General features: G+C 39.1%; 2 protein-coding genes across 9 annotated transcripts in view; one reads left to right on the top strand and one right to left on the bottom strand.

The window, feature by feature from the left end:
* Nucleotides 1-352: 352 nt before the first annotated feature.
* Rnmt (RNA guanine-7 methyltransferase) lies at nucleotides 353-27,160 on the bottom strand. 7 transcript variants are annotated; one of them, XR_013089073.1, is made up of 12 exons: nucleotides 26,491-26,547; nucleotides 23,761-24,216; nucleotides 22,230-22,365; nucleotides 19,480-19,605; nucleotides 17,385-17,494; nucleotides 14,945-15,126; nucleotides 14,286-14,450; nucleotides 11,254-11,371; nucleotides 7,250-7,351; nucleotides 6,166-6,199; nucleotides 1,962-4,371; nucleotides 353-1,845 (listed from the first exon to the last, which is right to left on the bottom strand). XR_013089073.1 is itself a non-coding variant. In XM_076837221.1 (11 exons), the coding sequence occupies exons 2-11, from the start codon at nucleotides 24,136-24,138 to the stop codon at nucleotides 4,334-4,336; spliced, it is 1,389 nt and encodes a 462-aa protein (XP_076693336.1). In that variant the 5' UTR covers nucleotides 24,139-24,216; nucleotides 27,068-27,160; the 3' UTR covers nucleotides 353-4,333. The 7 variants fall into 7 exon arrangements, 6 of the variants coding, with proteins under 6 accessions (XP_076693336.1, XP_076693338.1, XP_076693334.1 ...); XM_076837221.1 differs by lacking the exon at nucleotides 26,491-26,547 and adding an exon at nucleotides 27,068-27,160 and having other exon boundaries at nucleotides 353-4,371; XM_076837223.1 differs by having other exon boundaries at nucleotides 353-4,371; nucleotides 7,265-7,351.
* Nucleotides 26,646-27,195, top strand: part of Fam210a (family with sequence similarity 210 member A) — a 34,161-nt gene continuing 33,611 nt past the window's right edge. For both annotated transcript variants that reach the window (XM_076837233.1, XM_076837234.1), the window contains exon 1: nucleotides 26,646-26,858. The gene's annotated coding sequence lies outside the window, so the exon portion shown is untranslated. The remainder of the gene's footprint in view (nucleotides 26,859-27,195) is intronic.

The following is a 27,195-nucleotide window of genomic DNA, read 5'->3' on the forward strand; positions in this document are numbered from 1 at the left end:
AACAGAAAAATGGGCACTTTCACACAAGGACAATCCAGGGCCAATATAATAGTCTATGGAAAGTGCTCAATCTCATTAACAATCAGTGCAACAAAATCTGAAGCCACAAGATGCCACTGCACACCCATAAGGATAAAGTGAAAAAGACCCACACCATAGTTGGTGAGACTATGGGACAACTGCAACTCTGGAAAGCTGGCAGTAGTCAATAAAGGTGAACATGATACATGTACTGTGGCCCTACAGTTCTACTCTACGGCAGAACTATAAAACTATGTGCACAATAATTCATGTGCTAGAATAATCAGGGAAGTACCAACAGTTCCAAAGGTGCAAATGAACCAAACATTCATCAGATAAATAATATGCGGTTTATTCACACAATGGAATACTATACAACTGTGAGAATGAACCATGTACAAATACTTACAACAAAAAATTCACATACTGTTGAGTGAAAGAAGCCAGATACAAAGAATGCATAATGTTCAATTCCATTCACATAACATTTCAAACAAGACAAAACTAGTCTATGCTCTTCTAGCTAGATAGTGGTTATCATGAGGAGGGTAGGGGGGACAGTGGTCAGAAGAAAGCCTGAGAGGAACCTGGGTGTGAGTGCATGTATGTATTCTGCTAGTGAAGTGTCACTGAGGTCTGTATAGATGTCCTCCTTCAATAAAAAGTGAGAACAAAACCATCTGCCTCTGCTTGGCTCCTCTGCTCAGACCGCAGACATGTTCCCTTGCATTCTCTGCTCAGCCAAGGTCCACTACTTGTGTTGCCTCGCAGGTGGTGTGAGGAGCAGCGCTCCCCAACACAGAGACCTGCAGGTCTCGCTGCTGGCAGCAAGTCTCACCCTGTGAGTCCAAGCCCAGCTTTCCTCCTTGCTAGCATGTTCAAGTACTGGAGCATGCTCTCTACCTCTCTCCACAAGCCTCTCCTTCAGGAACCAATGCTCTTCTCAGGAAACATGCAATTAAGTAAGTTTTGAGCCCAAATGGTGGAGCCCCAACAGCTAACACCTCAGGCTTCAGGTAGTGAATGGGCGAGGATCATCTGGACCACACCCTTGGAGGCTTGTGACATGCAAGTGGACTGCAGGCACATCTTGGATGGGGTGATAAATTGCTGCCTCTGTTTTGGGCAAATCTGTATCCTCTCTAACCCAATTTTCTCACTGAAAGGAAAATAATGGTGCTCACACGATGAAGAGTTGTTGTTAGGATCAAAATGAATTACCATATGTAAAACATTTAGAAAAGCAACTGACACAAGGTAGGAGATTCATAAATGTGAGCTGTCAACTTTGGTTTTGTCTAAGGTATGCTCTCCCCAAGGAAGGATGATCCAGGGTGAGTCTAGAGAGTAAAGGGCTTGGGGTTCACCCAAGAGTCCCCACAGCCAAACTTTAGGGCACATTTCCAGGTATCTTATGTCTCAATCCTGCAGAGAAGCATACAGGTATATGCGTCAGGACTAAATGGAACAGAGAGAAACCGTAAAACACAGCAGGGCAGAAAAGCTGACAATCCCCGGCCCAGTCCCACATGGATCTACTACTAAGTAAACATGCAGCCACTGCATTCAAATGTCAAAGAATCAGGACCATTGCTATCAGAGGGAGGGACATAAAACATTTCTCAGATGCATAGTATTTGATGTAACAGCAGCTAGCGAGGTGGTGCCATCAGACCCACGGTGTAATATGACCACCAGGGCCTAAACATCACAGGCATTTTGGTACAACTTTTATTCCAGGGTCCAGGCCCCTGGATATGGCCTCTACTTTGCAAGCCTAGAGACCTTTGCAGTGACTGGCTCAAGATGACCTACGTACAAAGCCTGAGGTAGATGAGGGAAAGTCAGCTTGTGAAACAAAACCACCAGAGGAGTCACATTGCCACTCTGAACCTGTGGGTAGGCCTACACAAGAAGCTGCATCTTCATCAAAAGGAAACCTGAGGGCTAGGGAAATAGCTCAGTTGGCAGAGTGCTTGCCTCACAGCACCACAAAAAAGAAAGAAAAAAAAAAAGGGAAACCTGAATGCAAATCAGAGTACTGCACCCTACCTCACCAGGTGCTTGCTTCACTCACACCTGCTGCTCTGATCATCTAACACGTGAAGTCCGGCAGTGATCACACTTCCTAGACTTCCAACATGGGGTGAAGGAGTGGGCCAAGGAACCCACTGTACTGACCATGAACCTTTCAGTCATTACACACTCATTAACATTAAGCGAAAGCCTCTACTCAATGCCTTTTCCCACTGAAGCCAGGCTAAAGTTTTCTTGGGAAACACAGTGGACTCAGGCACAAAAAGGCCCAGATCACTATGCCAAGTCAGATCTGCCACCCGCTGCAAATGAGAATGCCAGAGGTGTGGCTGAAACTGCTGGAATTTACTAGCTCCCCTCCCTGAACACTGTGGCCACCATCTATCCCTGAGTAGATTCTAGGCTCAAAGAATTCAATGTTAGTGTTCTTGGTAGCACCACAATGTGGCCATTGATTATCTACTTCTCAGGTTGTGTCTTTCCTAAGTAACTGATCTGATCTTCATTTCTAATTTCATTCTTGGAGGATAACTACTGAGCAGGTCTCTGAGTACCCTGGAGCCACTCCCATGAACTGCCTACCTCAATGGGCTCTTCCTGGCCCAAAAGGGAAAAATCAGGCCCCTCTCATTGGATATGTCTTGAATCAACCATTCAGACTATGGGATGTTCCAGCTTTCTCCTCTGGTGATGGGTAATGATGAACAGGGTGCCTTTTCCAGTCCTTCCCCTAAAGGATCATCCTCAGTCACTGTCCAGACACTTAACTGTGGCAAGGAGAGGTAGGGGAGTGGAAGAACAGGTAAAGCACAGCAGCACACAAAGCTCATGGGAGAAGGGTGATTGCCTAAATAAGAGCACAGTGTGCTCCTCCCACACCTCCCTAGCACAATTACCAAACCTCTGCTGGCCAATAGTGGTCTCCAGCCAGATACAGTAATGCTAGTTTTCCAAGTGATGTAAGGCAAGCTACCACCAAGGCAAAAAGACTTAATTTTTGTAAAACTGACAGATTGCAGAAGGAATAGAAATAAGGAAGGAAACTCTTGCTAAAAAGCTTGCTACTCTAACACCATGAGCAACATATAAACCAATTAAAATCTATGTTTCTAAAACAAGTACTGTAGATAATTATAGAAAGTAATGTCTTTGTAAGCCATGCTTTAAATAAACCATTTAAAAAAGAATACACAATTGCTCTACTTTGATCTTAATGTTTCTCAGTTCATCCAAACACTGGCAAGTTTCCTGAATGCTGGCATAACATAAGGACAACAGTTCATATACGCATGTTTTGGAAGAGTAGTCAATTATACAAATGACAATTTTAATGACAATTACAATGGCTCTGAAATTGCTTACTTCTGCGTGGGAACCTGGATCTAACATAAGTGAGGATTAATCTGAAGTCTAAAGCATCTACTTCCTCTACAGTCCTATGTGCCTGTTGCAGTTACATATACAAATCTGAAAAAATTTCCAACAGGCTTACAAGAAAGGGACTTTCACTAAATAAATCTTGAGAAAAATTAGTTATGGCATCACTGTTCAATGAAGAAAGGTAAACGTCTAATTACAATTTTGACAACTGGGATATATTAATGCTACTGTAGGAAATTAAAATTCCAAAATAACTCTATGTTGCTATCTAAAATGTTCTAAACAGTTTCAGAATTGCAACATATTAACAAATAATTATTCATATCAAAATGCAGTTGATAAAAATTCTAGCTAGGAAACTTTTATGACTATCTAAAATCAAGTTTTAAATTTATAACTTTAGCAACATATATTGAACACTTGCATTCAAATGTACAGAAAGAAATCCATTTAATCTTGAAAACTAATATGTAACAAAACATGGAAATGAGCCCACACTGGTAATCCAGAATGTGCCCTCTCCACCACGCAGCTGCAGCAAGTATGACATGTAAACAACACTCGACAACTCAGCACTGTGAAGAATTCAGCTGCTTCAACAAGTCGTGTTATCGTTTTTATAAGCTAAGACAGTACAGGCAAATGGAATTCTTAGAACATTACCTGAAAATAGATTTTTAAAGACAAAGGTCCCAATTCATTCTTACCTATACACACCAAGTTAATCTGTCACAGACAGCAAATGCTGAATTTACACACTGGAGTTTCCGGCAGCATTCTGTACATTTACAATTAATTTATAATTAAAATAAACAAGAGAGCTGTCAGATCTATGAGATGGATTGTTCAAATCTGTGTAGGGTGGAGAATTGCTTCGGGGCCACTGCATAAGTGCTCACTGCTGCTTCTCAAAGGCAAAAACCAAGTAAATACCTAAAGAAAAATAAAAAATATTAATAGTTTACTTTTTTCTCATCCACAGGATAAACAAATCTCAGTCCAATTCATAATCTGGTGAAAATTCTTAGGCTGGCATTTGAAGAAGAAAAACTTCATTAGTTTTTCAGTTTCTTCTATTATCTGAGTCATATTTAGGCAGAGATGAGATCATTTCCATTTGCTTAAAAAAAAAATCAACCTGGTACAGTAACAATACCAAATTCCACGGGGAAATCAATTCAACAGCTCTAAAAGCCCTAAAAACCATTTAGGGCAAGAAAAACTAAAAGTATAATAGCAAAGAAAACTAAAATCAAAACATCTTATAACTCAAATCTTTTTACTTGAAACAAAGTATTTAGACAGAATAATTACATTACAATAAACACTAGTGGCAATGGAAATCTAAATTTTCTGTTTAAAAAGACTCAAAAACAACATGAAGATATAAAAAAGGGGCATAATTTAAAACTAGTCAGAGAAAATATAAAGGAATATAAACAATATGACACATTCAAATTCATCCAATTACCTAATTGTGTTGTAGGGCCCAGGAAGGATATTTAGGGTACTATTTAACTGTCCCCAACAGCAACATTTCTGCATGCATTTATTTCCAAGAGAACTTGCTTAAATAAGATATCTTGCTTTGACAAGTGATCACTCAAAGGCAGCTAAATGAATCTGATTCCCTGATCTGCACTACACTGAAGTCCAAACTTATTACATCTTCTAATAAAATACCAATAGACTGTAGGGCAAAAATACTCAAAAAGGTGACAAATCCTGAAAACATCCCCACGAGGGATGTTCAGGGCACTAGACACTCAACAGCAAGTCAGGACAAAGGCCATCCATGTAAATTAAGCTGACTCTGGAACCTGCACAGGAAGATATACCTGTCTTCATAAAACTCTACCTTGGTCACACTACTCTGCTGTTCCTTATTTATTAGCTTTGCATTTCTTTCAGTTGAAATGAAATGTGGCTGCCACAGCCAGATGCATGAGCAGGAAACAGTCAGTGATCAACCACCATACAACCCTGCTGACAAAGGACACAAGCTGTCTAGCACGCATAGGCAGGCCAAAAGACTTAGCTGCCAGATGGCTTATAAGGGCTGGTCCCCTCCTTCATATGATCCTTCTGTAGTGCAGCCCTGTCAAGTCCATACCCTGTCCAACTACTGCCACTGCAAGGACCCCTGGGTGTAACTATGGCCACTGCCATGACTGTCTGGTTCTCTCCATCTGCTGAAGAAATGCCTTGCTTCAGAGACCTGCCAGACCCCTGGATTCTCCTCTGAAGACAGGGCCGCACTTCAGCATGCCTTCCTGCCAAGCCTGTTTCCCATCCATACTCATCCCAAGATCCCCGGCCCACTATGGCTTCACTAAAGGTTCTAGTACCATGACTTCACTGCCATCATTGGAATGGCCAGAACTAAATAAAATACACTGACGTGACATCTAAGCCAAAAAATATTTTGAGGTAAAGACCCCAAATAGAGACAGCTGTTTAGTTATAAGGAGGCAGTGAAAAATGTCTATGTATGCTAGAAAAAGTTAGGGCTTGGCAGCAGCCTGCATATATTTTCTCTAGTTATTCCACAGTTGTGCAAGAACAGTGGATGGGACATACACAAAGACACATGTAATTTTTGTGCTGTTTTAAACATCAATACACAGCACCTCAACTGTGTCAGAAAAATTCTAAAATTTTCCACTTTTAATGATCCTTTCAAATAATCTGTAATTATCAGTTAACCAGCTTTGATGATGTACTCACTTGTAGCTTCCCATTCTGATTTACTTAAGGTTCCCTAAAATTAAAAAAGAAAGACAATTTTAGATATAACATGGAAGTAAACATACACTGATTTTTCAGTAGTGGACTAAGAGGCCACCCACCCTCCCAACTTTCCTGTAAGCATATGCACAAATTACTGAAAAGTATCATGACCTGAGCACATAAAAGAAACCAATAAGAGTTAGCTTCCCCCACCACCACGGCTGTACTAGGCATTGATCCCATGGCATATCACATTCTAGATAATAAGCACTCTGCCACTGAGCTATGTCCCAAGCCTGAGATTAATTTTTAAAAACATCTCTTCACCACTTGTGTCTCCCACCAAAAAGGGTGAATGTATCTAAAGTATTTAATTTTTTTTACTTTAAAAATGAAAAAAATTTAAAGTCCATCTTATAACATCAAAGAGCACTTGAAGAATATTTTTCTGTCTTCCAAAAGAACTATAAAAGAAAGTACAGACCACACAAAAGAAATTATGTTTAGTTATCAAAACATTAAACATTTCAGTCTAAAAACATGTGCTGCTATACACTCATCCAACAAGCGCTGCTAGTGGCAGCTCTAGGACCTAATTCAATTCCGAAGAAGCAATGAATGGAAACAATATTCCAGGATACCAGAGAAGCATGCCATCATGACGATTATAGCTTCCACAGCAGACACCACCATGGTACAGTTATGTTCACAAGTTAAAAAGAGGATCGTCCACAAAAATGAGTTGAGAATGAGGATGTCCTTCCCCCATTCCAGCCAGAGCACTGCTGAGTCAGCAGCACCTAGGGAAGCAGGGCAACCTGCAGACTGTGCCTGTAACTTTCCCCATCTCTACTGTCTCAGACATAGCACTCCATGCTCAATTCACCTAAATAAGTTTGATTCTATATTCTGTGGCACCAAAGTCCTTATAAGTTAGGGGAGGCATACTATGGTACATTCGAGTTGTAACTCACTGAACCCAGTACTGTAAACAAGTGGGTTTCCCAAGTTTCCATGTACACACATCTTAATGTATGATTTTTCCATTTCCTAGAAAATACTTCAAAAAATGAACCCTTACCAAAGGTAACCTTACGTGACTGTTCTTCACGTACTCTGCTGCATGTTCATAGTCATCCACCTTCTCAGAGATGAGCTTGGAATTCTCATTTGCAGGATAAGGCTAAGGGAACATTAAATTTTAACTGAAGATATCACATTGACATTTACAATTCAGAACACAGTAAATCACTGCAATAAAATAATAGGAGTAATCCAAAAGTGCTACTTCAGGATTATAAACTACACACATTTCTGAAATATGGAGGGGAAAAAAGGTGGGGAAGTGTTATGAGGTGGCCACTAAAAGATCATGTGTGAGAATGATCAGAGATAAAATGATTAGTTTATGAGTTGTAGCCCAATCAATGGACTAATCCACTGACATAGATTAACTGGGTGGTAACTGTAGGCAGTAGGGTGTGGCTAGGGAATAGGTCACTGGGGTTGTGACTTTGGGGTTTATATTTTTTCCCTGGTGAGTGGAATTCTCTCAACTTCCTGGTTGTCATGTCCTGAGCAGCTTTGCTCTGTCATGCTCCTCCACAATGATGTTTGCCTTACCTTGGGCCCAGAGCTATGGAGCTGGCTGACCGTGGACTGAATCTCTGGAACCATGAGCCCCAAATAAACTTTTCCTCCTCTAAGTTGTTCTTGTCAGGTCTTTAGGTCACAGCAATGAAAAGCTGACTAAAATGGAAGGAATCCTCTCTTAAAGCAGTTATTATGGCCAATTTTTATCACAATATTGGAATATTCATGGCTGGAACAAACTATATAATTTAATTACAACCCAGGACCATTTAGTGGCACACACAAACTGCATCTCCTTAACAGCCACTCAGAGATTTCTTCTCTTAGAATACAAAGCTTAGAAGAGGTATTACCAAAAGAGCTAAATGTTAACATGATGGCAATGCAACAGCAATTAGAAATAATACATATAAAAAATTCAAGTCAACAGAAGCCCTTGTTTAGGATAGTAAAACATGTGGCTAGAAACAGTAGCATGTGTCTATAATCCCATGGACTCAGGAGGCTGAACTAGGAAGATTGCAAGTCCTATCTCAGCAACTTAGTGAGACCCTGTCCCCATCCCCCCTGCCCCCCAAAAATGTCAAGGATGTAGTTCAGTGGTAAAGCACTTCTGCGTTAATACCCAGTACCACCAAAAAACAAAACAGAAGGTGCAAGTTCAAAAAGGTAAGACTTTTATGGCTGGGCTGGGGATGTGGCTCAAACGGTAGTGCGCTCGCCTGGCGTGCGTGCGGCCCGGGTTCGATCCTCAGCACCACATACAAAGATATTGTGTCGCCCGAGAACTAAATAAATATTAAAAAAAAAAAAAAAAGACTTTTATGGCAAATATCAAATTTAAATCTCTTAGACTAAAGTTAACTGTTCTTTCCACTTCTGGTCTCAATGCACCTCCAAACCATTCTCCATAATGCTACCCAAGTAACATCTTCTTATCAGGTCCTGGCTGCTCCTCCAAGTCATTTAGAGGCCATCGCAAGAGACTTGGTCAAGAAGTAGGAAAAAACTAAAGGACTTTTCCAAGCTGTGTGCTATCATTGCTTATGTTCCAGAGAGCCATGGTGATAGATCACATTTTTAAGGCAGCACAGGGGAGAAGGAAAAATGGAGAAAAATGTGCTAAAGAAATATGACATTTATTACTACTTGCTTGAGCATCCATAGCTCTCGTGCTTCTCAGCCTTTTCCCTTCATGACTTCATTTTCAAGACGGCTAGTACTCTCACATCATTCTAAATTCTTTGCTTGTGTGTATAAGTGCTTAACACAACATAAATCCTTGGTATCTCATACCCCATCTTCTAAGTACATTTTAAATAAGTTACACAAATGAATTCATCACTAGTGTGCTAAGCATAAATAACTGACCATTGTGCATGCAGAGCTTGTCAGTAAGTGCAGTGTGCTAAAGGCATAAAGCATGTGGGGACGTAAGATGCAGAATTTCCAGTTTTCTCCTCTCCATCAAGACAAACGAAATAAGCTCCTGCTCTGAATACAGCACAAACAAAAAAAATCCTAATTCTAAAATACAGGAAACATAACTAATGAACATTTAATTGACATTGGGTTGCAAAAGACCACTTAAGACTTATAGAAAATCTTCTCGCTTCATCTTGTGGGCATGGATGCAACTTCAACATAAGACTTTTGACTACTCCCTATAACAGTAAACAAAATATAAAAGCTAATAGCTATGTGAACTTGAACAACTAATTTTTCCTCTTTGGGCCTTGGGTTGCCCATTCAAAAGATGTGAAAAGTAAGGTGGGGGCAGATGGCAGGAAAATCAAAGGGAAATCAGTAGAAGAAAGGAACCAAGGAGTAGGAGTGAGGGAAGAAGGAGGGAAGTAATACTGGCTAAATTACATTCATATATGACATATATGTGTACAAATATGTCACAACAAATCCCATTGTTATGTACAACTATAACGCACCAGTAAAAAATGTGGAAAAGAGTACAGAAAAAGGGGGAAAGGTGACTGCTTTTATTACTTTATAGGGTCATTATGAGAATAAGATGAAGTATGCTTCAAGTAATTAAAAGAATATTCTGAATTCAATGAACTCTCTGAACTTTAATGTCACTTTAAGTATACTTCTGGTCTGTGATCCTGGTTAACAATAAGCATCTCACTGAATAGTTGAGATCTGTCCAATTAAACACTGCTTGATAAAGGAAAAAAAGAAATGCAATCAATGACTGTTTATAGTTTGTAGACTCCTTCACTGCTTTATTAAGAGGACAAGAGTCCCAGCAACAATAGCATAACAGACTAAAGTCTTGCTAAATAGTTACCAAAGATCAAAATTACAAATGGTGTGAGCTTATCTTACACTTTGGCCAGGAAGGTTCTGAAATACTGATGTAATCACAGGGCAGTGTTGTAAAGAAACCCTTTTCATCCGTGGGTAATTTTACCTGCCAGGGGATATTTGCCTGTGTCTGATACTGGAGCCCAGGAGTACTATTGGCAGGCATCTAGTGAATAGAGCCAGGAATGCTGCTGAACACCCGAGGGTGCCCAGAACAGCATCTCACCACAAAGAAATATCCAGTCCCCCATGCCAACTGTCCTGAGACTACTGTAAAACAGTGCACTGAATTTGATAACAGCATCATTCATTCCTTTTACTTAGTACCCATCATGGAAAGTTTCTGTATCAAGCTTTGTCCTAGGAGCTGAACAGTCCCGAGCAGTTATGACAATCTGTGTAATATAAATATAACATATGACACATCTAACTAGTATCTAAACAGACTTGAAAGTATCTCAAGAGGATAGGAAAGGCGGCAGAATACAACAGACACTAGTATGGCAATATGTAAATCAATGGATGTGCAACTGATGTGATTCTGCAATCTGTATACGGGGTAAAAATGGGAGTTCATATCCCACTTGAATCAAAGTGTGAAATATGATATATCAAGAACTATGTAATATTTTGAACAACCAACAATAAAAATTAATTAAAAAAAAAAAAAAAAAAACTTTGAAGTCCTAAACATTTCATGTTCCCTATTAGAGAGATGGAAATGTCCACTAATCACTTGAAGTCAAACAAAACAAAAAAATGCCAACTTTTGAAAGGAAAATCAACAATAATGCTCAAGATCAAGAAAATTCCCAGCAAGAGACTCTAATGCTTAAAATTAAATCTTTATTTATTTCTGAATTGTCACTATGACAACTAATATGATTTACTAAAAATGCAATACTTTGTGTAATTCAATACTGATATTATTTCATACTAAGATATGGTTTTAAAATAAATGCAATCCTATTATATATAGAAGTTTAATTTAGATATACAATCTGTATGTTTTACATATACGAACTCACTCATGCATGTATTCTAAACCTGTGCAATAAAATTGACTTCTTAACTCTTGAAAAAAAAAAAAAACAAGAAAGAAAGTATCTCAAGAGCAGTCAAACAAGTTCACCACATCTGGAATTTTTTTTATCTTTTCTAAACACTTACCTCCAGGGCCTGCATTCGTTTTAATAGCATTTTATTTTCATTGTTCTTAATTTTTTCTTCATAGAATTCCAGAAACGTTTTTTTGTAGACTAGTTTCATATTGTACTTCTTTGCCATTCTGTCCAAAAAAGATTAATAAAAAGGCTTTCAAAATGTTCCTCAGCAGCTTACTTTTGCAGTGAAAACAGTGACATCAGGGCTTAACTCTAAAAGTGATTATTTCTATCATAAATTTATAAGAGTTAAAAATAAAAAACTGAATCGTTGACATACTGATAACCCCATCAACAAAGACATGCATTCTAAATCCTAGTGAGTAGCTTCTGTTTCCTAAAAAGTCAGTCAGGAAATGAAAGAAAGAATAACTTCTCAGGGACTGCAGGGAATACTTTTTTACCAATTTCATTTTATTTTGGTTGATACACTATGGCTGCATTGAAAACAGCTGCCAACTGCCTTCTTAAAAGACTCACTCTCATCTCTCTGGCAGGATGCACTATTAACTTTAACACATATCTTGGACTGCTTCTTTTTAGTTTATAGGTTCTTTTAACCTGACTTCTAAGTTTCAAGGGTTTGAGAGAGTGTGGCTCAGAGCCTCTCTTGCTTGCCCTGACTACCCAGCATGCTGAAAGCTGTCTGAGGCTTGCTCTCTCCAGTCATATTCCATTACTCCATTGCTTATCAGATACTCCTCCCCCGTGTGTCATGTCCTTGAACTTCTCATATCCAAGGCTGAACCTCATGGCTGCTTTTCTGCCAATCTCTGCTACTGCAGTAGATCCATGTCTCAGTCTCCTACACGGACTACGCTTGTACTTGACCGAGTCCTCTCTATTTTACCTTTAGTGCCCACGTCCTACCCCTTCACTTGCCACCATCCTGCACCAATCATCATCATTTCGCTGTTTCAGTCCAGAAACCATTTTACTCATCTCCTATTTCCAGTTTTATCCTCTCTCAATAGAACCAAATAAGTTTTCAAAAAGATAACCTTGGTCATATCACTACCGTCTTTAGCCTCCTTCACTGAACTCCAGTGTACTTGGGACACAATTTGAAAGCTCTGAACATGGCTTCTGAGGTACTCATTTATAAAGGGATCTGCCATCTCTCGAGTGGCTGGGCCCTGATTCCCTATGATCCAGTCACAGTGGCTTTCCTTCAGTTCATGGCACTAGCCAAGCTTTCCCACTCTTCCTGCCTTCAACTGTCCATTTATCCTTCATACCCTGACTTAGCACTCCTTCACAGGTGTCTTCTTGAAATCCTCAAGTGTCTCCTATTACACCATGGGTTTGTTTTCTCCACTCTATCTGCAAAGTTTATAAAAATTATGTATGTGTTGACAACAATAAGAGTCTTAATGATTTTAAGGAGCAGGAAAGGAGGAGAGGGGAAGCTGGGCATAGTGGTGCATATCTGTAATCCTAGCTACTCAGAAGGCTGAGGCAGGAGGATCACAAATTTGACTCCAGCCTATGCAACTTAGCAAGCTCTGATGCAAATAAAAAGGGCTGGGGACAGCTCAGTAGAAGAGTGCTTACCTAGCATGCAGGAGGTCCTGGATTCAATCCCAGTACCATCAAAAAAGGGGAAAAAGGAGAGAGAGAGGAAAGGGAAAACCCTCATAAGGCAGGTGGGAGGGCTTGAGTGTGAGGGAACAGCAGACAGGTAACTGAGGCCCCTCTGTTATCTTAATTAGCCCTTCTTGGAAAGTCAGCATGAGCAAAGATAAGTCTCTGATTCTATCAATCTTCAAAGAAAGTCTTTAGAAAGGAAACCAGGTTTTATACCTAAAAATATCCCAATTACAAGGAACCAAATTTGGATAACCTGAACGGGTTTTGCAGTAAAAGCTATTTATATTTTTATTCAGGTTTTTATTGGAAAAGGGCATCTTAAAACTACTATCATTTTCAGACTGTCTCATTAAGTACCTGTTTGAATAAATTAATTAAAAATTAGATATCAAAACTGAGTACTGTGATTCATAAGTTTATCCAATTAGGCAACTTATAATTATTAGGCAGCAGGTAGACTGGTAAGTTTGTGTAGCACTTATGAAGAATAAAACTGTTTTATTTCTTCTTCTATAAAGTTTGAAGAGTGGTAAATTTCTCCAAAGCTAACTAAATCTTAAGAATTTAAAAAATGTTATAAATAGCTAATATTTATAAAATCATACATAGAATTTTCCTCATGTCTAGTCATAATGTTACTTGACCTTCTTATACCATTGTATAGAACTTGTACATATTATAAACTCCTGAAAACCTTATAACCATAATTTTAAAAACTAACTTGAGTCCCAATTTAAACAATTACCAAGCAAAACTAAGCAGACAATAAAACTTACTTTTCTCAGTTGATATTTAACAGATTTTTATTTTCAAAAAGTAGGGAACTGAGTTTGGTCAGCTGTCACATGGGCTCCATTTAAGTGGATCTTATCTTCTCCCCACCAGGGAAATCACCAATATCAAGACATATGAGAGGGCCTCAAAGCTTTACCTGATAGAGCCCAGCATCACAACTATTCCTACAATCTACAATTTGCCAGGACTCTTGGGAATTCAGGCTCATGGGGGAATACACTTCTGAATCAGGATTTTATTATCAACATTGCTGGTAAGATACAGGCAATTGCAAAACTATACTAAAATGCAAGACTTTGATACACAGCTCATTCAAAAGAAGGACTTTTGATTTAATAAAACTCATTTTATACTAGCAAAATTACAAGCAGTTGCTTAAAGAATTCTTTTTGTTAACTGTAAAGTCAGCTATTTTCTGTTACAAGGTGAAAGCAACTGGCTCTTTTTCTTAAATAACTACAGGACTAAAAGAAAATTTGGGCTATAGGAAGCCTAGGGAACCAATCCTGGATCTGAGGCTACCATCTTGTATACATGGCTAGACCTTTCCTTTGGACCCCATTTAAAATAGAGGATAAGTAGCAATATTGGTTTTTCTTCCCCTTTTACTCATAAGACATAAAAAGAACAGTAACAGATAAATGACATTCTTACTCAGTTAGCAATGGAAAATAGACCAAGAATTCAGGAACATCCACAACACCTTCCAAGTTGAAGTCATATTTGCAGCCAAATAAGGGATAATGTCCTTTCTTCTCAAACTTCACAGTATAGATTTCATTTCCAAATGATTCTGTTTCTGAAGCTTCAAGGCGTCTTCTAAAAGAGTTATTCCCCAACCCCAACAAAAATATTAAAATTGTGATCAGTATAAATTATTTAAACCAGATTATGTATTTGAAAAGCTATATGATGCAATGGCAAAAGACACTTGATTGACTCTGTAACTGGATTCAAGCTACTTTTAAGAATCAGCATACTATAAGACCATTAACAGTCTCACTAATAAAATTAAGCTAGAAAGTGTCACTTTTGTGACAGCTGGGCTAAGTCTTTGGGCCTCAGCAGCTGACTGGGGAGTCTGCCTACAACTATAACCTCTGGCTTAATGTACGTCAAGTCTCCAACTTACACATAAGATTTTTAAAAATTCATCTTTGAGCATCTACTCAAAATCATTATCAAAGTGGTAAGCATTTGTAAAACTAAATGGCATATTTGTATAAATTTTATTTGTGATCAAAATGTGCTACTTAATTCTGTAAGCTTAATGTTAAATATTCTATAAACTCAAAGTAGTTAAAAGTGCTTACATCAGCTCAAAGCTGTTAGGAGTTGTACCAATAAAATAACCTCCAGGACCGAGTCTCTCACAGGCATTTCTGAGCATCATGTCGGCCTGCTCAGAGGACTCAAATGAGTAATGACAGACAAACTGACAACTACAGATGTCAAAGCGCACTTCTGGGTCACGAAATTTGTCAGCCAAAAGTTCCTGAAACAAATTAAATGGGTTAAGGTTTTGAAATAACAGCATAGATTAAAAACTTTACCTAAATTAATTCCCAGAATTTAGGATTCTTAAAATATGCCCTGCCAACTAATCTTTGTTCAAAGTCTTCAAACTGTTTTTTTCCTTGTTATATATAAAAACCTTAAAAGAAATCATTCTTCCATTCTAGTTTAAAAGACTAACTTGCTTCCCATTTTCAGAATAATTTAAAAATGTAGGCCTTGGTGTTGGGGTTGTAGCTCAGCAGTCGAGTGCTCGTCTAGCACGTGCAAGGCCCTGGGTTCAATTCTCAGCACCACATAAAAAGAAGTAAATAAAGGTATTGTGTCCAATTACAACTAAAAAATAAATATTTTTTAAAAAATGTAAGCCTAAAATCACATTAAAAGTCAATCAAGCCGGGTGCTGATGGTGCATGCCTACAATCCCAGTGGCTCGGGAGGTTGAGGCAGGAGGATCTCAAGTCAGCCTCAGCAAAAAGCGAGATGCTAAGCAACCCAGTGAGACCCTGTCTCTAAATAAGACTGGGGATGTGGTTCAGTGGTCAAGTGTCCCCTGAGTCCAATCCCCGGAACCAGGAAAAAAAAAATCAAATATGACTCTTAAAAATTAATCCCTTCATTTGGCTTTACTTGACAGCTAAAGTAAAATGACATTCAATAACAACTTGGGTTAAAAAAGGAGAAAAACCTGACCTTTGGAATCTTAAATAAATACAAGTGTTTACTACATTTCTTTCTTACTTCCAAAAATATAAACAAAATGTGTACAGTGATTAAAGCCACCTAATGTTTAAATGAGCTAACAAAGTCCGACAAGCAGCACCAATTTCACAGTGGATCTTCACTGCTCAAGTACCTCTACAACTCTTCAATCTTAAATAGTTCAGAAATTTCAAAACAGGTGGAAGTGGGCTGGGGAAATAACTCATTTGTTAGAGTGCTTGCCTCACATGCACAAGGCCCTGGGTTCAATCCCCAGCACCACATACACACACACAAAAAAGGTGGAAGATGGAAAAAACAAAAAGATTCTGCTATGCTGGGAAACTAATAAATTACAAAATAAAGAAAATATACCAGGTTCAATTCTACTTAAATAGCCCATCCCAGCTTCATGTTCTACACCAATGGATTCAACCAACCATGGGTTGGAAAAAAAAAAAAACACATTTGTTATAGGCCAGGTCATATGGGTAATGACCAAACAGACTCCATTTTACCTTGAGACTCCATATCATGTAAGAAATGCTTCTCCCATGGGAAAGTCCCACCTCTGTACCCATTTACAGTTACCTAGCATAATATACTTGGCAACACAAAATGTAACAAAAAAATTGTTCTCTTCTCTTTCCATTTTTCTTGGGTGATATACCCTGTCAGAGATTGATTGTCTAGACGTTAGTAACCATTCTCTAACTTGTACTCAACTAGGGTCATTTTGACCCACTTCCCTTCTGTTTGCTTGCTGCTATGCCAACCTGGAAAGTCCTGTGGGAAATACCAATGTACCCACTGCATTGCCTCACTAACTGCCCAATCCAGCTTCTGTACCTGCTTGCTTACAGCTACGTCAACCTGGATGTGGTTTTTGCCTTTAAATAACTTAAAATGCTCAGGCTTGGGGCTGTTCCTTGCAGAGACAGCTATGGGTCCTCTGGGGAGCAGTCGCTGGCTGGCCAGCTAAATAAAGACTCTTCAATTTGGACAAAACTGGGACTTGGTGTGTTTTCTGAGCGACCTGCCCCACAACACATTGAATCTATATACTTTTCTCCCTGTCATTAGTCCCTTAACAATACAGTTTAAGAACCATCTACATATTTTTTACATTATATTAGGTATTGTGAGTGATCTAAAGATATTTCAAGTATGTGGGAGTATGTGAATAGGTTATTTGCAAATACTGTGCACCTCTCCGCCGCATTTTATATAAGGGACTGAAGCATCTGTGAATTTTGGTATCTGTGGGTCCTAGAATCTAAACCCCACTTGGCTACCAAGGGGTGACTATACTAGAAAATAGATCGCCAAAATCAAAAGGCAACAAAGTAATTTCAACAACTCAAATTATTAAAAGCAAAAAAAATTCCCAGAAGTACTCAATGGGTTACTGAAGGGAATTTATCATAATAGAATTTCTAGATGAAACTGAAAATGTCCTAAAATTTTTAATGTTTCAAAACACATTTTAATAAATGCATTGCATGGAAAACAAGAACAAAAACAAAAACCCTGTACCTTTGAACAGTCAGCAGTTATAAATTCTGCATTAAAAATATATTCATCACGACGATTTTTCATGTCCTCGTACCGCTGCTGACACTGTTTGACAGAAATATCAGCAATATCTGGAAAGGCAGAAGAGTGTTAGAGACCATCAACACAGAATGGCAAAAATCTAGACAACAATCTCAACTGATAAACTTTGTGTGAAATCCAGCCTTGGTATCAGCAAGAGGTTCTATTTCATTTAAAATTCTTTGTCCCAGTGCAAAACTCCGCATTATTTCTCAAAAGGATCTAGGTTATGATACAAGCACTTCATCATCAATAAAAAGCAGCAGCACCAAATGCCACGGGCAACACTTCACATACTCTTCACCACTATGAACCAACTGGAAAAAGCCAGTTCGCTTAATGTCCTTGATAAGTCACTAAAACATAATTTTATTAAATCTTGGTTCTTAAATACATGTCTTTTAATATTGTGTGTGATGAAATGGGAAGTAACAAAACTTGGTTTTGTCATATAACCAAGTGTTGCCAGTTGCCTTACAGAACAGGGTACTGTGACTTGTTCTGAGTTGTGAGCACACTGGCCACTTTTCTTACAGAAAGTAATTCTGATGTGAAAAAATGACGGGTTAAAAAAAAAAATAATTATTCAGACTTGAGTATCTTAGAGAGATAGATTCTTGAAAATTAAGTGTCACTCCAAAACAACAATGGATAGTATTTGTTGCCAAAGATAAAATTTGACTTTTAAGCAAAAATTAAAATTCTGAAAAAGCTGTACTGGCCACCACTGGTAAGCAGCTTCCTAATACTTAGGGCTTTTCTCATCAATGGTGATATTAAACAAATGTGATTTCTTGGTGACAACACTTAGAACTGCATAACTTAACAGAATTTCCCAAATATTACAAAACCATGCAGAATGTGGAACCTAGTATGGAGAACTCATCAATAAGGTAAGAGTTTCCACGTTATAATAAACCTTTAAGGAACTACCACTTGTTGAGTTTTGATATAGAATCAAAGATGAATATCCACAATTATCTGAAAAGGCAATTAAAATATTTTTTTCATTTTATAACTATGTATCAACTAAAATAACATAAAACATCGACTACAGACACTACCACAAGTCTAGCTGTCTGCTATTATTCCAGTCTTTAAGGGCTAGCAAAAATGTAAAGAAAAATACCAGTCTTCTCATGAAGTTTATTTTAATGAATCAAAACACTTTAAAACTGTTTTATTTCTAAAACCATAAATATTAATCTACAGCTAGAACCACATACACAAAAGCATTCTAGAGTCCTCAATAATTTTTAAAGTATACAGGGCTCACCAAACCAAAACCTTGGAGAGCTGCTTCTCAGGCAAACTGCAGGAGATGCTGCTCTCCTTCCTCTGACTCCTCACATCACAAGGAGTGTGGCGTCTGCCTGGCTCACCGCAGGGTCAGATTGACCATGGGCCCAGGTGCTAGGAGAGGAACTTAACAGTTAAGTTCCTATTACCCTTTCACTGAATGGCTAAGCATCTTGTTAAGATTGTGGCCTAGACTCTATGATTTTCTAACTCTATCATTTGTCCTCTCTTTATTATGATTTTTCAATAAAGAAATTTCCTCTTTCAACCATCTGGTTTCCCTGAAATACTGTTCAGGTAGGGAAGAGGTAAGAAAAACGTTTTATTCCTTCCTCTAAAGTACTGAGTTACAAAATATAAATCTCTCAGCAACCTTTAAGATGAACATGAGTCTTTTTCATTTGACAAGCTGAGTCACTGTTGTTTTTGATGTTCAAATTTCTACCTTGGCCAGTGGAGATCTTTGCAAATTTGTCCTGTAGACATGACTATTATCTTTGATAGCTTCCTTCCTTTGGGGAAGAACAAGTTATCACAGGCTCACTATCTATTACAAAATCATCAGAAAAGTCTTACAATTAATTTTTGAAAACATCCTTCTCATACCTAGCCCCTAGACACCTTACCTAAAGATGTTTTAGCTCTTGCTAATAAAGAGATCTTTCAAATTGCCCATTCCCCTGACTGATAAGACTGATCACTGGCCATTCCTTCCTAGACTAAATGGTTAACTCACCAGTACAAATGAGCTTGCTAATTCTTCCCTTTCTCCACTTTAGCAAATCTCCACCTTTACCACATCCCAGGTCCAAAACAGTGATATCACGATTTTTCCTCTGTCGTACCTTTTCCAAAAATTCCCCTAAGAGAGAAATCAGGCATAATAAATGATCTTTTCTTAACTTTTACTGAAGCATAAACTGTTACTTAATAATCTACCAATGTCTAATATGTAATATAAATTATTACACTTCATTTACTTAGTTATCTGTAACTTAACAGTTCAAAATATGACCAAGAATTAACTAACTTGATCTATATCTGAAGACTGGCACTTCAGATAGTTAAGGCAGCTTTTTGAAGGTTACTTTTAGAATCTGAGTCAACATCAAACAGTAAACGTTTCAAATTCTAATTTATACAAGAAGATGCAATAAGAGAAAATAACTATTCATTCTTTTTAGCTTTCTGTTTTTAGGTGTTCAATTACACATTGACTAATAGTTTCTGATTCACATAAAAGCAATCAGGCTTACCACTAAAAGAAAAACAAAAACTTGTTGAAAAACTCTATTCACTTTTTAATTTTCAGATCATCAGAATCTTTAAACACCCTTATCTACTGAAATACATTAATAGCCAACAAATAAAAATCATAGGTGCCCAAATTAATAACCAAGTAGAGCAATCTCAGTTAATGGATTGTTAACATTCTATACAAATACTTCTGCCTTTCAATGTCTATAAGATCTGAAAGTAAATGTGAGAGAAGCACAAGTGTTCCATATTTAATTTTGTCATGAATCTTAAAAAAATATCATGAAAACAACCAGAAAGAGTTAATAAATAATTATAAAATCTATTTCTACATAGTAAGGCTAAGAGGAAAATTACCATGAAACATTATTTTCAAAAAAAATAAAACTTTATCACATTCAAGAACTATTACTAAGCTATAAGCACTACAAAAGCAAAAAATGAATGATAAAGAATGTGGTTAGGAGATAAACGAAACACCGAAAGGGAGCTTGGCACAGATCATACTGACTGCATTACAAGCAAGACAGGTGTGGACCACAAAGAGCTCTTTGAAAGAATTGCTGCGTTTCCTAATTATAAAAATAATGTAAATAAAATGTGGCAAATATGGGCTCAAAATATTTATTGGATGAAAAAAAATACATGGTTAAATGATACATTGTTAAAAAAAAATATCCAGTAAGTTACCTGCTTCAATGAGGATAATTAAGACAAAAACATCTGAAAAGAAATTAGGACTAGGTCAGAGCCTAAAGAATAGAGGCTGAGTCCAATACTTTGGGCTGGTTATGTAGCTCAATGGTGGAGCACTTGCTAAGCATATACAAGGCCCTGGGTTCTTTCCCCAGGACAGAAAAACTAAAAAAAAAAAAAAAAAAAAAGAGGCTGAAAATGCCACAATGTTAGCCTTAAAAAAAAAAAAAAAAAAACTCAGAGAAGCAGACACTCATTTACATTTCTATAATGTAATAAGAAAATGTTATTTAATGTTAAAAATAAAAAATGACAAAGAAAAATGATTTGAAATTAGCCTAGTTAATTCCTACTCCTAATGCTTCTCAGAATAGATGATTTTTTTTTTCTTTGAAAACTATTAAGTTATCATCAAAACCAGTAGAAAATACTCATAATTAGCACTTTATTCATTTTAATATATTAAGAATGCATTCTTGCTTTTGCTTAAACTGGCTAAAAAAATACAACAAAATAACCCTTTTGAAAAGCTTCAAAACACACCAGCCTTCAAATACTCTCTAAACTCGTGTACCATAGGTCTACCCATTAATTATAATTATATTCTGAATTATATTTTGTCCACTCTCTTCCATTTTAATTTCAAAGGTAAGTTTCCATAGATAAAATGTTGGTTTCAAAAAGTTTGATGTTTTTATTAATCCTCAAAGTAAACTTTATTTCTTCTAAGAAATCATCCAACCCCTCCCCCCTTGCCAAAGTTCAATGGACCATCAATGCCAACTCACTAAAGGACCAGAGATTAAAAAACAAACCTAATAACAAATCTCATGACTCGGCCCATTTTCTTTACTTAGTGTAACCAATGCAGCAACAGGCCAATGCTCAACAACTATTAGAGCCAAATAACCACTTAATAGTACTAGACCACCTTAATTCTAAGTAGAAAGTAGCACACTGCTTTTTGAAAAAGTCTGATCAACTTAACATCAATTAATACCCTAGGCAATCAATCAAAAGTATATAGGAGCCATGCAAGGTGGTGCACACCTATAATCCCAGTGGTTTGGGAAGCTAATACAGGAGGATGGCAAATCCAAAGCCAGCCTCAGCGATTTAGCAAGGCCCTCAGCAATTTAGTAAGACCCTGACACAAAAATTTTTTAAAAGGGCTGGAATATAGCTCAGTGGTTAAACATCTCTGGGTTTGGTCAATTCCTGGTACCAAAATGAAAAAAAGAGAAAAAGAAAGTAAATAGGAAAAAGATTTATCTCAAACGTCTGTTTTGCTCCAGCTTTATAAAGTCAAGGTTTTGATCACTGAATGAATAAGAATTAAAAAGCCAGTAGTTTGAAATATGGTTAACAATGGGAAGGGAAAAAATAAAGAGGAAAGCTAGGGCTGGGGATATAGCTCAGTGATAGAACCCTTTCCTAGCAAGCTCAAGGCCCTGGGTTCAATTCCCAGCACTGCAAAATAATTGAATAAAATTTTAAACAGCCTCCATACTAAAAGGAAAAAACCAACCATACCTATAAGCACACTTTTAATCCAATTATTAAAGTTTCTTAGGTAAAAAATACGACTTTGACTACGCTTGTCCAAACCAACTTCCTTAAGCTCATTATAGTGGGCAGCTACTGTTGAGCTGTGTCCTCCTTCCAAGTTCTGAAAATAGAAGAAAGAAAATTAAGGTTCAAGGTTCAGAACATGGTTTAAAAACAACAATAACAACAACAACAAAAAAATCCCAACAATAGCAACATAAAACCCAATCACCTCAGAATATCTGACTTACGGAAGAAAAAACACAATTACTGAAGTAAACCTTACTAAGCAAAGGCATTATCCATGTAAATGCCACTAATCATCACCAGACCCAAGGTGTGTTCTCCCCTATTCCCTATGAAATACAATCTAGGTTTAAAATTTTTATATTGGTTTTTCAGCTGTATAATTTTAATGACAATATCTTAATAAAACCAATCTATTGTGTTCCTACAAGAGAATAAAACAGAAACAAGCTATTACATTTGTTATATTATTATAAAATTGTTATGAGGATTAAACATAAGGTAATGTTTAAAGAGATTAAAAAATAGTAGGCTATGCTCAGTGTCAGTGACCCCCACTATATACTATTAATCTAAATCAACAATTTTCAATCTGCATTCTATAAAGACACTAGGCATTATATAAAAATTCCGTAGTGGGTAAAGGGCTTCAGATTCTCCCACCTTCCTTATCCTCATCTTTTATCTACCTTACATGTGGGGTTTAAGGGTAAAATTTCATTTGGGGAAAAAAAAAAATACCAGTAAATGTCTGAAAAACTACATATAAAATACAAGCTTCCCTTTGTTTCAAGAACATCAACATGAAAAGCGTGGCCTGCCTCTTTAGGGACAATGGCCAAAATTTTGCTCCTTTACATTTCTCTCCAACTCCAGATTCTGTCTCAACTTTCCAATACTGTAAATGATTTGCTATCCTTTGCTCCCCAATTTCCCTGGCAAATATCAGGGAAATTTCATCAATTGTATTTAAACTAGACTAGTGAGAAGTTTGGTGTGGCCGTAGTTCATAGACAAAGATGGCTATTAATTAAAGTGGTGGCGCCAGAGCCTCAAAAAGAAGTTGGAGATAAATGTAGTTTAATTACATCAATAAAGGAATGTAGAGCAGAGTATGATTTTGAAATTTGTCACTTTAAGTGACCATCTTAATTACCTCAGACACCAAAAGCATGAATATCCAATGAAAAGGGAAATAGGTAAATAAATCATGTGGACCTCATATATTCTTCTCTTTTTTAAAAAACAATGGCCTTCAAGTTTCTGGTAAGAATTCTGAAATAACATAAAAATTACCTCATGTGATTCAAGTTCACTCTAACAAAAATTAAATGCTAATAATTAAAAGCCTATTGTGTCTTAAAGCCACATTTAGTAAAACTAGAATATTCTTAACTTATAAAGATTATTTAACAACCAGCGTTAATTCACATCTGCTCCACATTTCCAGCTAACATATTCTACCACAAATAAAACCCATTTCACATACCTTCTGTCTTTCAGGAACATCCTCAAGTTCTACTTTTCTCTTTTTCTGAGTGCCATCTCCAGTAGAAGGTTCATCTTTCAGATCATCAGTTTCCAGTTTCCTTTTCCTTGAAACATCTTCAACATCACCAGAACCTTTTTCCTCTGGGACAATTTCAACATCAAGTTTTCTTTTCTTGGATGGACTGTCTTCCTCATATCTGGAACTTTCCTCTACAAGATCATCTTCAAATTCTTTTCTCTTCTTTGGTGTGTCTACTTGCCCACAGACAGAAGTCTTTACAGAAAACCCAGTCCCAGAAGCTGTTGTGGTTTCATCAATACTGAATGAAGTCTCTGTTTCAGAATTTACTGATGTTTTTGCCTGTTCAAGAGCCATTTTTTAATATTCCTCAGCTTTTGCAGAATTTTCTATTCTTGATTATTTGAATCGATGATAAAACTTCATGAACCAACACTAGAATGGCAAGAATTTTAAGTTATTTACAAACACTAACGCCCAAACTCAAACAATTTTAAATAGAGGCTGGTCATTTAATTTTATTATCTCACTGTAGAGAGAATATTGCAAAATGTTAATATATGTGAATTAGGTATGAATTTCTGTAATTATTCATAAAAGTCACTATGGGCATTAAAATTTACAAAAGAAGCAAGGATATACAAAATAAGGTGGAGCATCCTAATTCCCAAATCCCAAGTTTTTTTGCAGTACCCAACAGAAGCACACACTTTATTAGTAAGCAACCGTGGTTAACCAAAAACTAAGCACAAATATTACTCTTTTCCCAATTCACGTGTAGTAATTTTTTTAAACTAAAATTGATAGAATGTAAACACTTATTAAATCCTTTGGATAAACTACTTAATAAAGGGAACTGTTAGATATCTCTTCTGGTTTAAGGGGCTAAGTGAATCAAGAAGAGAAAAAGGAATTGAATAGCAAGAACTACTGAAGTACTTATTTCATAATGGGCATTCCAATTAGGTGAAAAGTGAGGAGAGTTGAAATGGCTCTAGACAAGTTTCAAGATCAGCCTGCAGTTTAATAACCAGTAAGTTTTTTTCAAATATGTTCTTTGGCCTACGAAAGGGCGAGGGATAGAACTGAAATATCTTTTGGACAGGAATTATTATGGTGGTTTGCTTATTAAGTTAGTAAATTTACTGCTTTCCTATTGCAGAGGAGCTCTATGTGAATTATGTGTTCAAGAAACTTACTACATACATACTACTATTAAACTGTTAAACAGTATTATTCAAAGGAAGTAAAAAAGGGAAAGCAAAAGTTCAACCAAAAAAAAAGAAAATGCGAGATCCATTACATATAGATTAAATTCAGAGCCTGGAAATTATGAAGAGGGATTTTTTTTTTGCCTTGTGCACAAAGAAAAAGAATGTCAAGTTGCTTAAGGGAATAGATATGAGAGTCACTATGAGGGCTGGGGATGTGGCTCAAGCGGTAGCATGCACGCCTGGCATCCGTGGGGCCAGGGTTTGATCCTCAGCACCACATACAAAGATGTTGTGTCCGCCAAATACTAAAAAAAATAAATATAAAAAAAAAAATTCTCTCATTCTCTCTCTCTCTCTCCAAAAAAAAAAAAAAAGAGTCACTATGAGACCCAGATGGATTTCAAGGAACATTAACTTTCACTGGTTGGGTAAGGAAGGTATTTTGTTACCAGTACCAAAAGATGTCAAGCAGGAAGAACTGATTGGGGGGAGGAGGGGGATCAACCAGAAAAGTAATTTGCAGACTATTTAAAATGATTATCTAGGAAAACTGGCCTCCGAATTATCAGATTTCTATTTCTCCTCATTCATTTATTTCTTACAAAGAAAAAGATTTTACATTCAAATAAAACACTCTGGTTTATCATCTTCCGCTGCAATTATCGCCTAAAATTAGCACTGGAACTTCAGCATGGACTGTATTTACACCGGGCAATCTTTCCACACATGCGCTACATAATCCCCCAGAACAGAGGGCATAGCACCCAGGAGGCCTACAGTATTGGATAAGGACACTCAAAACCGGGCGTCAACTGACTCAGGGCTTCGCTGGCACGGGCCTGCCCACGGTGGAGGCTGCACCCCAGAATCTCACAGGCGCACTCTCCAAACCGACTCGAGCTGGCCCCAGAACCCCAGCAGCCGCGGGCCGCAGACCCCGGGGCGACGCACGGGAAGCGCGGGGTGCCGAGCGAGGCTGTGGACCACGCCTCCGGAGCCGGCTCCGCCGCCGGCCTACACCTCCCGGGACCAGTTCAACACCCGGACGCCAGGTCGCCTGTCAAGCCAGGGCGCGAGACCACGCCACAGAAGGGCTGCCACAGAAGGGCCTCCCCAGCCGCGATCCCCTTACGTCACCCGCGAGGCCTAAGGCTGGACCTGGATTCCTGCTTCTGTGGCGCCGCTCGGGCAAAACGAGCCCGCTCCGGACCTCACGCCGGGCCCGCCCCAGGCGCGCGCTGTACGGCTCTGCGACGGTCGCGCGGGCCCGCGCGCTGCGGAGGAGCCATAGCCAGCCCGCCCGCCCGCCCGCACGCCCCGAGCAGCACCCACTCTGCGGAGCGCCGGGGGCTCCGCGCGGCCGGTGCGGGAGGCGCACGGCTCGTGCGAGGCGAGCCCGGCCTGGAGTCGGCGCGCTCTTTCTGCTGCCTCCTCCAGCCGACAGGCTAACGACAAAACAGTACCGGGCGGCCGCCGCTCCGCCGGCCACACTCACCCACACAGCCACCCACGATTCTGTTTGCGGAAACGGCGGCACCGCGCCACGCGAGTCTTGTTACGTCACTTCCGGGGGCGCGAGGTCACGTGTCAGGACGTCCCGTCTGGGAGCGCGCCTCCTCCGCGCCGGAACTACGAGTCCCGACGTGCCGCGCGCGGCAGCGTGCAGAGAAGCACCTCGGCGCGGCAGGCCGAGCGCATTGGTGGTGGGCGCGGCTGGCGGCCGGGGGCGTGGGGCCGAGTGTCCGCCGGAGCGCCGCGGGTACGCCGGCCTGACCCGCGTCAAGTGGCTCGGCCGAGGACCCCCACGGCCTCCGAGGAGCTGTGGTCGGGGTGTGCAGCGGGAGCGGCGGCTCCGGTCGTGAGGTAGCCTGGGCCCCAGCCCCGTGGGGCCGCAGGAGGGCCCCGGAGGGCACCTTCAGCGCGGGCACGGACCCGGCAGCTGGCTGGCGCGTGCCTCTCCGCGGGCTGGGCGGGGTGGTCCGCGCCCGCCGTCCCGCGCCGTGGGGTCACCTCTGCCTGGCGGCGGTGAACCCTTTCCAGCCCGCTTCGGAACCCGGGCCCCCTGCTGTTACCTTCTTGGGAGCGGGTGGGAGGGCGGCCCAGAGGCGTCCGCCGTGCAGCGTCCTCTGCTTAGGGACGAGCAGGTCGTCTCGTCCCGCGGTACTTGGGACCTTCCTCCGCGTAGGCCCCGCTCCGCTGT

Source organism: Callospermophilus lateralis, chromosome 17 (genome assembly GCF_048772815.1).
Source record: "Callospermophilus lateralis isolate mCalLat2 chromosome 17, mCalLat2.hap1, whole genome shotgun sequence".
Classification (NCBI taxonomy): Eukaryota; Metazoa; Chordata; class Mammalia; order Rodentia; family Sciuridae; genus Callospermophilus; species Callospermophilus lateralis.